The following is a 12626-nucleotide window of genomic DNA, read 5'->3' as shown; positions in this document are numbered from 1 at the left end:
GCCCCGGGCCGCGCGTTCCGGGCAGCGCGGCGAGCCCCTCGGCGCCGCCTGTTGAGCTGCCTCCCGCCACTTCCTGGCGAGCGTCCCCCCTTCCTCCATTGCCCTTTTCGCCTTCCCTCCTCTGTCCTCCGCGTCCCTCCCTTCCTCGCCCTCCGCCAGCCCCTTTGCCGTGTAAATCCAAGTGCTGGAAGAGCCTGCCCCGGCCTCCGTCCCCGCTCGCGCTCTGCCAGCGGTATTCCAGCAGCACTTCCTGCCGGGAGCGCCGGGCGCTGCTTGGGAAGTGCCGTTTGGAGGCAGCGGCGCCGGGAGCCCCGGAGCCTGTGAGCCGCTGGCAGCTCCCAGGGCTGCTCCCCGAAATCTGTTGCTTCACCTTTCCCAGCGGTCCTGGGAATGGTACAAGTGGCTTCTGCTCCCAGCACGGATCCCCCGGGCTGTTCCCTGCCTTCCTGGCCTGCCGCGTGTGGCACTAACTGCAGTTCAAGGACTGCCACATTTCCCACCGCTCCTTGTGGGGAAAGCCGCCTCACGTGAAYGTTCAGCGTGCAGCTGTGTCGGGATGGGATTTATTTTGTAGTTCCTGCCTTTTTAGCATGGTGCCTTGGGGAGGCATCTGTGTRTTCTGGAATTATTTGAGAAAACTGACGGTTTCCCCAGAAATAATATCAGAAGAATTAGCATTTATTAGTATTTGCTGTAATATTTTAACTAGATGTCTGTGTTAACCTAAACTGCTATTGTTGTTGAGTATTTATTGCTGTTTAAGAGTTCCCTTCATGTAGCATTTTTTGTTTGTTTGTTTGTTTATAAAGATTTGTGTTAAGTTAGAGAGCTTTTATTTTGCTCATTGTGTGAATTATCTTCAGATAACACAATCCTCCTGGCTGTCTTTTTCAGGTTATTAATGTCTTTTTCTTAACCCTAAAAGAAAATTTCAGAGCACAGCTGGAAGAGGAATGGATGTAACATGATATCCTTGGAGTGCGCAAAACACACAAATTTTGCAAAGATTTGCTTTTCCGGTTGAGTAACGCAACGAAAATGGATGAATCAGCTCTGCTGGACCTGCTGGAGTGTCCCGTTTGCCTAGAACGCCTCGATGCTTCTGCCAAGGTCCTGCCTTGCCAGCACACGTTTTGTAAGCGCTGCCTGCTGGGCATCGTGAGCTCCCGCAATGAGCTTCGGTGCCCGGAGTGCAGGACTTTGGTGGACTGCGCTGTTGATGAGCTGCCCAGTAATATTTTGCTTGTCAGACTACTGGATGGCATCAAACAGAGGCCTCGGAAACCTGGCGCTGGTGGTGGGACTGGTAGCACAACTGCGTTGAGGGTCCCGGTCAACACTGCTGCAAACTGCGGATCGAAGGAGCTGCAGAGCGCTCAAGCTGGACAGCAGCAAAGAGTGCAAGCACGGAGCCCTCCTGTTAGGGTAAGGACCAAGATTTGTGTTGCAGAGGTGGTGTTTTGTTRCAATTTTATCTTTTTTTGCACTTTTCCACTTTGCAATTGGTGGTTTTCCCTTYGGAAGAAAGGCAATCGGATTCGAGTGGTAGAACAAAATAGTTGGGAGTCCTGTTGTAGACTTCTGGCAAAGTCAGTATTGGTGTACTGTTCTGTAAATACCAATTAGTTAAGGATTATCCTTTCTTCTTGAACCTTCAGTTGATGAGGTAGGGAGAAGAATACCTCTATACCTTAAATGTCTTATTAAAAGGAAGTTAAATAGTCATAACAAGATGATTTATGTCAAAAGCTTGTGTAAGGAAAGCTTAAGGATAAACACGTGAAGCAGAACACTTGAACTTGTTCCTGGTTTGTCAGCTGCAAGACTGGAGACTTTATTTTGGCTGTTGTACTTCCTGTAATGATTCAGATGAGCAGTGARGTTCTTTTAGGCTGGATATAATGAATGCTTAGAAACTTGCTCTTGTTGAAGTTAATCGAAGTTTTGCCATTGCCTTCTAAGGAGCTAGATTTTCACTTCCTTTTTTTTTTTTCCCTTAATATAGTTAGTTTTATTTTCTTGCCTTCTTAAAAAAATATTCTCTAAATATTTTTTCCTTCTAAATAATCACAGAATCTGTGTGCTGTAATGGAGGGAAAAATGCCTTATGTCTGTATTCCTGTCCTTACAAGTCCATGTAAGCTGTAGACTCTGGCATACCTTATACTAAAGGCTTCAGTAGCCTCTTTTATGGTTATCTATTCTGGAAGCCATGTTTGGAAAAATCATTTTAGGAATTGACTGAGCTTGCTTGTTTTAGCTAATAACAAGGCAGCCTAGCTTCTTTGAAAGGCTTTGCTACACATTTTATGAAGCCTGTACACTCAGAGCTCCAGTGTTTGAAGTGAATTTGCAAGTGGCTGGGTGTTTTCCCATTGTGCTTCAACTTGGAGCAAAATACCTGTGCAACTTCTTTATGTACTGTCACGTAGACCATAGTAAATAACTCTGATTTCAAAGATTACTTCTGCTCTTAAAGGTTTCTGGTGCAGCAATGTWCTACATATGTCAGTGACTGCACTGCAGAATTTCTCCGAGACTTATTAGAAAAATAATAAATCTGAATATAGAATATTTTGCCCTCTTTTTAATGTTCTACAATATCCTGTTGTGCAGCATTTGCATTTCCAGATGTTCTCTAGAGTGGAAAGTGATAACATATGGAATGTTGCTTCAAGTTGCTTCAGTTTATGAGTTATGTTATACCATGTGCCATCAAAATTGTGACCATGTGGATTCCTCATGCAATTCACTGATACTCAGTGAATTAGTAGACTTGAGCACTTTACAATAAGTCTGAATACATCTTTGTTTCCAGGGTTTCAAAGTTCCTTAAGCTAWAACAAGCATTCCTATGTCTTCTTTCCTTTGAGAGAAGGGGAAAAACGATGTGCTCATCTTCTGTGCACTTAGTCCAAAGTCCTTCTGTATCAGAAAGACAGTGATTCAAGAATGTAAGCTTAACTGTGAAGGGTAGGGAGGAGGAGCAAGGAGGAACTTGCTATATGAAAAGGGGCTTTAAGACAAAAAAAGAACAGAAAATAAAATGCCAGTTTAAAGGACAATGTTGAGGTGAATGCTCTATTTGTTTTGCCAACTGTAGCATACAGATGGTTATGAATGCAATTCCACTTAGGGAGTCGAGGAACAAAATCTGTTTCGAGATGAGTGGCAGGGTCAGATTTCTTGAACTAATTTTGCTGAAGGGGAGCTAATAAATGAAAGCTGCTGTTACACTAAATGAAGTGAATGTAGATGAGGGCTGTCAAGTCATAAACATTCAGCTTATACCCTGAAGAAATGCTAAACTCGTAAATGCCCTTTCAGAGGATGCCGTAATTTTCAGCAGCGGCTCCTACGGCRTGCGGTGCAGCAGGGCTTGCTGGGCTGTCTCGGCTGAGCCGGCCCCGTCGCTGGCTCCCCGTGCGCTGCGCTCCGTGTCCACAGTCCATGTCCGTGTGCGGCGACGCGCTGCAGTAAACACCAAAGGGCTGAGCAGCCTGGAGCCCTGCGGAGCCACTGAGCCGCGCGGGCATCGCTCACGTGTCCCCCCTGCCGTCACCCTCTTCCCCGCCGCAATCTTTAGGCCCTTGCACCACCATAATAACTGGGTTCCCCTCTGTTTTGCTCTATGCGCCCCCTGCTCCTTTCCCTGGAAGCTGGTCGGACCAAGTCAGTGCAGGGCTCTACCTGACGGGAAGCTCTGTTTGCTGCCTGCCCCATGGCTCTGCTCCCAGCCACCAGCTGCCTGAGAAGGACACATAATAGTTAAGCTCAGGCCACAGCGCGCTCTTTTGTGTGGGGGCTAATTTGGTGCTTTCTTTAGTGAAAACCTTTCTACTTTGACAGCTCCTAAGGGTATTAAGACCTGCAGCCTGCTGTTAGAAATGACCATCAGGAGCAAGTGTTTGGGGGCTAGTCAAGGGCTGCATGATCACGAGCCTTGTTTCTTTAATAAGATGATGTGAAAATATATAGTGTACTTGCTTTCAAGTTTATGTTCTCATCATGATTTTTCTCACTTTTTACAAAAGTATGTCAAGTGTATGTATGTGTGTACGAATGTAAGCATTAAGTTCTTTTAAGGTTGTTTTACTGTGCATGCTTATTGAAGAAGTCTTAAACTTAACTATGTCAGTCAGTAGCCATTGGAGGTATGCTTTAGCATCTCAACGAGAAGACAGGCTTATCTTAAGATGACATTAAGATGATACATGTGTGTTTTCTCAAATTCACATATGCCTAAGACATACTAATTCTCCTGCTACTTTCTTTATAGTCCAAGTAGTTTCTTAACGTATGAGCTGTCTTCTCAGTGAAATCTTTAGCCAAGTGGTCTACATAGTCTGAGAAGCCTATTATGGTTTATTTTTGATGGAGAGTGTTCTCTGAATTGAGTGTRGGTAGGCAGAAATAAGTGAATAATAGACCTTGTCAAACATGTGGGCATCTCAAAGGTTAGCCCTGATAAATAGTGCTGATTCTTATGCTGAATGAATATTGACAGTGTAATTCCAATGTGTTGTACTGTAGGTCACTGAAAAAGTGTGTGATGCAGACAGTAGAGAAGCCCTCAGAATGTTTTCCCTTTCCCCCTCCCCCCCCTTGTCTTTACTCTGTTGGAAAACTGGAGAAACCTCCAGCAATATCACTTCTGGTGAATTCTCCTTGAGGGAAAGTGATAAAGGATCATTACGTAAATTAGAAGATGTTTATTCAGGTGTTGAAGGGAACTTCCTACCTGACTGACTAAATCTGACTAAATTCCTGCTCAGTGTGCTCCTAATGCTTTGTTTTTCTCTTGGGAATCACTAACATCTCAGATGTTTGCAGTGAGCTCTTCTAACTTGCAGATAAAAGAAAAACTGAATAGCAGAAGTTTGTTACATGAATTCCTATTAAGCTTAGTCGTGCTACACTGTATTATCAAGCCACATTTCCATTCTCATGCTTGTCTCTACCCAGGAAAATAATAGGAAAACTCCAAGCCCTGCACCCATAGTCCTGCAGCAGCTGTGGACATGCCTGGGAACCGCTGAAGCAGCTAAAATGCCCAAAAGGAAGAAAGCAGAGCCTTTTTTTTCCTTTTTTTTTTTTTTTTCCCCTCCCCCTTCCTGCCAGCAGCCAGGTGTTTGAGCTCAGCGCACATGTTGGGGCACTAGGGACCCTGGGCCACCTTCTGCTGGTGAGGACTTGAGCTCCTCTGACTAGCTGTTGGGCTCAGTGCTTGGCTTCAGCGGTTGTTTTTCTTTCATCCCAAATGCCTTGGAGAAAATGCAGACCCTTCAGCAGGATTCATAGGTCTGGTAGGATCTGGAATGAATGCTGCTGTTGTCGTCACCACAGGCCTTGGCCAGCTAATATCCCAGCAGGGACTTTGTCACCAGGAAACTCTTAATGTGGTTGAAAATGTGCCATTTGTAGATCAGTAACACTAACAAAGGACTGAAAACACACATGGAGGTAGCCAAGCATAGTAGCAGGAATGGTTTGGAATAAACGTTTTGATCAGCTCTAAGCGAGAGGAGATAAGAATGTTGTATCATTAAACACCCCCTGGTCAGCATGCTCCTAGAAGAAACCTAGTCTGTGATGAACAGGTTGGATGGCAAAGAACACAATTTGGGGAAAAACATAGTTGTTGAAATTTGTAAGAAGCAGTCAATTTTCATGATTGATTTCTGTCCTGGTAGGTTAGAAAATTATTACTTGCTTGATGGCAGATTTTGGGGCTTGTATTTGTATGAATTTGTACAACATTTGTTTCTCCTTCTTATTAAAAACAACAAAAAAGTGCATCTTAGTATTTAGATCGTTCAGTTTTAAGTATGTTCCTGATTGTGTTCCCTCTCATGGAAGTAAGCAGAAGCAGGRYGCAAGTTTTATGCGTGAAGTCCTTTAATCCGAGAAAGTGGYGATGGGTGTCTGTTAATGCCCTGCRGTAGTAGACAGAGGACACTTGGAGAAGTGCAGGAGAATTAGTGTGTCTCTAAATCCCACATGCACATTTTCATTTCCTCTCATGCTCTCTGASACACCAAATTCTGGTTATACGTTTACCATTGTTTGTACAATTTTAACTTTTTTCCTGTAATGCTTTTGTATCCTATGTTAAATAGGTAAAATTTAATAGAGATTATAAATAGAAAAAGAAAATGGACTGTCACGGTGTTACTATGTTTCTTCTGCTAGATAACTAATTAAGTAAAGGGAGAGAAAGAGAGGAGACAGGAAAAAGGAGGGATTGTCTCAGTATCTACAGGCTTTGGGCTATGGATTCGGGGCTTCCGGCTCCGTTCCTGGCTCTGCCACAGGCTTCTTTTATAACCTTGCATGAAGTCACTCAGAGCTCTTTGTGCCTCTGTTTCCCATCTGCAGATATGASTGATAGTACTGCTTTTGTCCCACTTGCTTTAAGCGGTGAAGCCTTCAGTGAGAAAGATTGAGACTTTTTATTTTGTATATATGTCTTATGTCTCTTACAATGGATCTACAGTCTTGGCCGAGGTCATTAGATGCTACTGTTCACTCTTTACGTAGCTGACTTCCAGATTACTGGAGAGCTCTTGATAGTCCCTTTCCTGTCCCACAGATGGTCCAGTGGCCAGTGCTAAATTGTCAAAGGGATTTCATTTTGCATTTAGGTGTGTAGCTGTGAATTGCCTCAAGACCTCAGGGAGGAAAAGCGTGATGCATAAAAATCTCTAGAAGCTTTTTTTACATTACTCTTGATCTGGGGAAGTTTGTATCTGACTGGCATACTTGTGTGTAGATTTGAGTGCACTTTGGAAAGAATAAAAAGAGAATGTTTAATGTGAATAGTATTGGCGCTACAGGAAAAATCTACAGGAAAGGTTTTGTGTTTTGAACCTTGGTAGAAATTTTTCACTATATGCTAACATTAATCTGCATTATAAACTAGCTAAATAAATACATTACGCTAGTCGTCTAGAAAACAATTCGTTTCTGAAAGCATGGTACTTGGAGATGATACTTTACAATCCCTATTTTTTTTTTCCTTCCGATGAAATGTTGTTATTCCTCCATTTTCGTGGCCTTTTTTGGAACAGCTTACCTGGAATAAGGTCGTGCCTCTCTTTCCCTCTATGCAGTGATTTTAGCTGGGGAGTTACAGGTTATTACCCTATCAAAATGCTTTGATCATCTAGGAAAAAAATGTAATCTTCCACACAGAAAGGAAGTCAGAAGATGTAACGTTAATGAACTCATGAAAGGCAATTTTTTAAACCAAATAAAAGTATTTTTATTTGTCTTATTACCATATAAATTAAATACCACAAAAATTGTTATGTAGGTAGTCTGTGGACTACCAAGAGTTGTTGTGTTTCTTAATGCACAGTGTCTGACATCTTGTGATTGCTGCTCCTTTTCTATGGTTTCCTACAGAAGTTGTAAGGTAGGAAGAGCTGAAGGGGCCAATTAAAAAGGGACTTGGCTAGAAATTTGTCTCCTCTCCTGTCTTTTACTCGAGAAAATATGTATTTTTTTTTAATTTTTTATCCTTTTATTTTTTTCCTTCCTCTTACTAACCCAATGTGTGGGTTATGTGTGGGGCATGCAGTAAAGAGAGGCTGCAGTAGCAACTGGAAATGTCTCCTGTTCAGTTGTTTGCCCCTCTTTCAGTGGACTGCCATYGCTGGGCGACTGCTTCTGTGCCGTGCTCATCCAGCACTCTCCTTTAGATATCCTTATATCTTTAGATATGGTTTACACCTTCCTTTGGCTCCATTCCTGCCCGTTATGGCCTTATTGATTGTATTCAGTRCTCTACTTTGAAGAAGAGGCATCGTATTGCATCTTTCTTCTATTCTGCGTCCAGCTTGTCTTGGATTAGTCCTGTTAAGATTGGTTTCTTGTTTTCTTCTTTTCCTACTGTCCAAGCAGTATCTCTTCAGAGCACTTCCTTTGCCCAAGAATTGCTGCTTTACTCCTTTGAGGCGAGCTGGATTCAGCGCAAGGAGTGAGCGGTGCTGAAGGGAGAGCCGCGTGCTGCAGGGAAGTGCTTCCTCTTTGGTCACCTTCCAAACACACCATGGTCCCTCCAGCCTTTCTGATCTGTCTYGACAACCAAATGGATACCTTCACTCTGGCACGCATCTGCAATACTGAAATGTGCTGGTGCTACAGACTGTGTTGTGTATAGGTTTCTACCYTCCTGTAGGTAGGAGAGGGAGAAAATACCTGACAGAAGAACTTTGGAGAACTTAGAGATGTATGCACCTTTACCAGTGCCGAGTTGCACTGTGATTTTGTGTAGCTGATGGACATCAGGTATATTTGTACATATGTGCCCAAAAAGGGAGGTGTTAGGGTAAGGCAGCAATTCTTGCAGTGTTTTGGTAGCCCTTTCCTCTCTTGGGTTTACAGAGCCATCAGATGGAGGCCGAGCGGAGCTGCCACTGAAGCRAGCAGCCTGGCAGGGATCCCCTTGACACAGAGCACTGTTTGTGGCACCAGAGCTCTGGGTGGACACGAAGACAGCAGCGTTGTCGCCTCTCARGCTGCCAGAATAAACAGTGGTGCTGGTCCTGCCCAGAGCCTGGCAGAACTGGGAGAGCCTCAATAACTGCTTCTATTTATCTCAGCTACGTAGATATGCTTGGGCAGCAAGCCCCAAGCTGTTCTTGGTCAGCACAGAGGTCAGCAGTTACATCATTCTGTCTCTTCTGCATCCTCCTACATGCTGGAAAATAGTCAGCATTCAAAAAGATGCTCCTCTGGAGCATAGAGGCCATTATTATTATTATTATCAGTTTTCTCAGTGATACTGCGTGAACAGCTAATTTGTATTCTGCTGTTTCTCCYCAGTGTGTTAACTGGGAAGCATTAGGGTGAGAGCTCAGAACTTGTCATGCTTTCCATTGACATGRGTCGGGGAGGCGCCTCCCTCTCCATTTCATGGTTGTTGCAGTGATTGTGAGACGTCCGCTTCCCACCTGGGAAAGATGAGCCAGGAGAGTGTTTTTGCTCCCTGCAGCCTCTGGAGAGCAAAAAGGGAAGAGGATGGTAAGCGGTGCCAGTAAGTCAGCTGTGTGGTGTGAATCAGCTGTGCACATGGGCAATGTACCATGGAAATCTTCTGTTCTTGTGGCCCTAGAAGCTGCCGTCTATCACACTTGTCATGATGCCACTCAGTTATGTGATTTCTGTTATCCAAAGAGATATTTTTTGTAGCATACATGCTTGAACACTTCATCATTTTAAGTAGTTTAATTTCTTTTCAAGGTATTTATTCCTATTTTACTTGGCCCTTGATCAAAAATATTATTTTTTACATCGGTAATGTGAGCGCTCGGGCTATTCAGGCCGAAACACAGAGCCCGTGAGGGCAGGCGCCCGTCTCCTCAAATGGGTTCAGGATCCTCTTGTGCACACTAACGCCTGTCCTCTCCCTCGTGCTTTCTTTCTCTCGGTAATTTTGCTTGAAACAGTGCCGATGCGTTCAGCCTTCCCCACATAGCCTTAAAAATATGGTTTGAATTTGTGGATGAGGTTTTTTCTGACATGTGAGCTCTGATTGGTTTTAACTGTTCTTTCCGTCTTTCAAACAGGCATGGTTCTTCAGAGTTTAATATAGGTTGCCTGTTTTTGCTTACTATAGATGTGCTTTTTTTATTTTTTATTTTTTTTATCCTCGCCAGGAAGTATATTATTAATCACAAATGCATTTTGATCAAAGGTAAGGATTTGAATGTTGCTTAAAAATTAATACAGATATCGTAATTTTCTTCTCTGAAGAAGTACCATCAACATTGCAGAGATTTTTAATTTTTAGTTAATAAGGAAGCCAAGTCAGGCTCTGGTGAACATCCTGTTGAACTTTGTGCACCTGAAATACTCAAAAGCAAAAAAAAATACGTTTCTTGGTCTGTAGCATCCCTTSGTTAAAGAAATTACTCTTGTTTCATGGCACTGATGTTACAGTAAGGCAAGGGAATTCTGTTTTACTTGTCATAAAGACAAAAGCAGYGTTACATACATCTGTTGCCTTCTACTTCTCAGTCCCTACATATTCAAAATATACCTATACGTTAAGAGCTTGTTAAAGAATTAAAGCCCCGTTTTACGTCATGTTGTGAGCCGCAGTTTGGTAAGACAAGCTTCTTGAAAAGCTCTGGTTAAGGATAAAAGAAGTGCTTGCTCCTACAAGACTTTGAAGCTGCTGAGCTGAAAGAACGCGAGGTAGTCTTATTTGCACAGAGGTGCAAGAGCATCAATACTGAGGAATTTGAAACAATTGTGTTCATTAATTTTTCATTATCATGTTACCTTTGTTTTTTTAGGTTAGAGTATGCATTCTGACTTGTACGAGGAACCCTGAAATAGGCACTTCTATCTAAGGCGCTTCTGACTCTTTGATTTCAAAAGTGTTAAGATGAAAAATATTCCAAGATGATCAGATGACTATCTGACTTGGCATATATAGGGCATAGCTGTTCTAAAAGCTTATTTTAACCAAATACAGTGAGGGTAAATTCAGTGTGCTGTGGTAATATGCCTCCGAGTAAAGATGCAGCTCTGAGTCTGAGGCTCCCAGTTGCTGAAAGAAAATCAGCATCTCGGGGACAACCTTCCCTCTTACGTGTGCCAGAGCCCCCTCTCTTTTGTGGTTGTCTTTTTCATGGGCTAGATGAAGATCTGAGAGGAGGCCCTTAAATCTAATCCACACTAGAACAGTTAAGCCATTTTCAAAACCTGTTTAATTTGACACAGTTTTAAATCTATAGCCTTATTAAGTTAACAAGCCTTCAGCCTTGCCACCATGTTCTATAATCCTCTTAGATCTTCAGCCTAAGCAAGGCAGGGATAGTCAATAAGTAGGTGAATAGATAATCTTTCACTAGACATATTGGCCTTCAGGAATAGGTGTTGATATCTGCACTGACTTTTGAAATGTTGACAAACACAGATCCTAGCTTCTTTTGAGCACCTCCAGCTACAGGAAAAAATTGCAAGGACTGCCACGTTTTTATGTTGGTGGGGAGTCAAGAGCATCAAAAGAGGAAAAGCTTCTAAGGAGTGACTGGCTGGATATGGGTTCATCTTATAGCCTCACGTGCTAACCATTTTCTCCTAGTAGATTTTGCATTTCRTTTTTCATCACGTATTTTTAAATATTGTGGTGTGCCCTAGATAGCTCTTATGGTATTTTGCTTTCAAATGGATGCAGAACTTCCTATTCAGTATCCCGAGGGCTATTTCATGCATGCCTCTAATGGACTTTGAGCTTCTTCACAGGAAAATTCTAAACATGCTAGTTGTTACTACTAGTGAACGCTTCTTATAGTTCTTTTTCTGATTTTCCTGAAATTCTTTTACACTTTTTAAGAATGTTTATCTTCTAATATCTGATACCTCTGAGTTGGTGGAAGTGTATTTCTAACTTAAAATTACATACATCCACATTAGAAGTTGTTCAGGGGATCTGCACTTTTTCACATGGTCATAATTTTGGTGCATGCAGTGGGGAACTCATGTCGTTTATTGACCAACTCCCCACCTTTGAAAGTAAGAGGAGGCCAGATTTAATTTTAATTGGCACAAGGGAGGAAATGCTTATCCTTTCCACTCCCTGAGAGCCTTGTATGTTTTTATTTCATTAAAAATAATAAGATGTTGAATACTATGTCTGATGCAATTAAACCAAGAGTTTTTGTAATTGCATTGCTAGTGACTGACAGGCTGAAACAAAGTTCTTTTGGTCAGATATTGCTGAAAACTTTGGAAGAATATTGGATAAAAGTACATTTAGTATTTCATTATCCACTTGTTTCAAGTATGCAGAATTTGCAGTAGAGAGTTTTAAGAAAATATGATTCAAGTTAAGACAACTGTCAGAAAATATTTGTGTGGGGTGTTTTGTTGTGTTTTTTAATGTGGCCGTTAAAGAATTTTACATGCAATCTTGCGTGCCATTTTTTAAAAATGTTCAGAGTGATACTTGATGTAATGTGGAGTCCTTAATCCTTTCTGTGCTTTTGAAATGTCTGTGGTGCATATGTAGTTACCCTTATTTTTTCAAGTTGATGGGAGTCTTGAGAATTGATGCAAGAGATGGCTTCTTGAAGCTTATGTTCCTTTTTATTGGTTTTCTTGTAGGCTGTGGTTGTCTGGGAGTATATTTTTGTCTTTAGCACACTGCTGTGTTCACAAATACACAGATTAACTTAGAACTGATTARAAATGAAGAAATCAAATGCATTTTTGTGCTTGCACTGAACAGGAGGATGTGGATTTACAGCCTGCAAAGGCAGTCTTCACAAGGAATCCACGTATGGGGAATTTCCCCTCCACCTGGGCAGGGAACTTGAGTGCGACTCCCTTTAGGTAGAGTCACATGGAAGCCCAGTCGCACGTAACCACATTCAAGTTCAAGCTGGTTTATCTGAATCAAACTCTATGAATCTAAACAGGAATACTGACTTGGTAATTCTCATTATTAGACATGTCTTACAGTTCTGAAAACTTGTCTCCCATATGTTTCAAGCAGATGTTAAGTGGTTGGCTCCAGGAATATGTCTAGTTCTGTTTGGGGAAGATGCTGCATTTTGCCGGGTAAATCATTTTCATACTAAGCAGATAACCTTGCCCTCACATCTGGATAT

At 42.3% G+C, this 12626-nt stretch overlaps 1 protein-coding gene across 1 annotated transcript in view; it reads left to right on the top strand.

Annotated features, from left to right (window-relative positions):
- The first annotated feature begins 951 nt into the window (after positions 1 to 951).
- The window catches only part of SH3RF1 (SH3 domain containing ring finger 1), a 73059-nt gene continuing 61384 nt past the window's right edge, over positions 952 to 12626 (top strand). The window contains exon 1 of the mRNA XM_026048669.1: positions 952 to 1425. Coding sequence (XP_025904454.1) covers positions 1039 to 1425 — 387 coding nt within the window. The 5' untranslated portion in view covers positions 952 to 1038. The remainder of the gene's footprint in view (positions 1426 to 12626) is intronic.

Source organism: Nothoprocta perdicaria, unplaced genomic scaffold (assembly GCF_003342845.1).
Source record: "Nothoprocta perdicaria isolate Ctin4 unplaced genomic scaffold, notPer1 scaffold_56, whole genome shotgun sequence".
NCBI classification, from domain to species: domain Eukaryota; kingdom Metazoa; phylum Chordata; class Aves; order Tinamiformes; family Tinamidae; genus Nothoprocta; species Nothoprocta perdicaria.
This window is presented reverse-complemented; position numbering and strand designations above follow the sequence as displayed.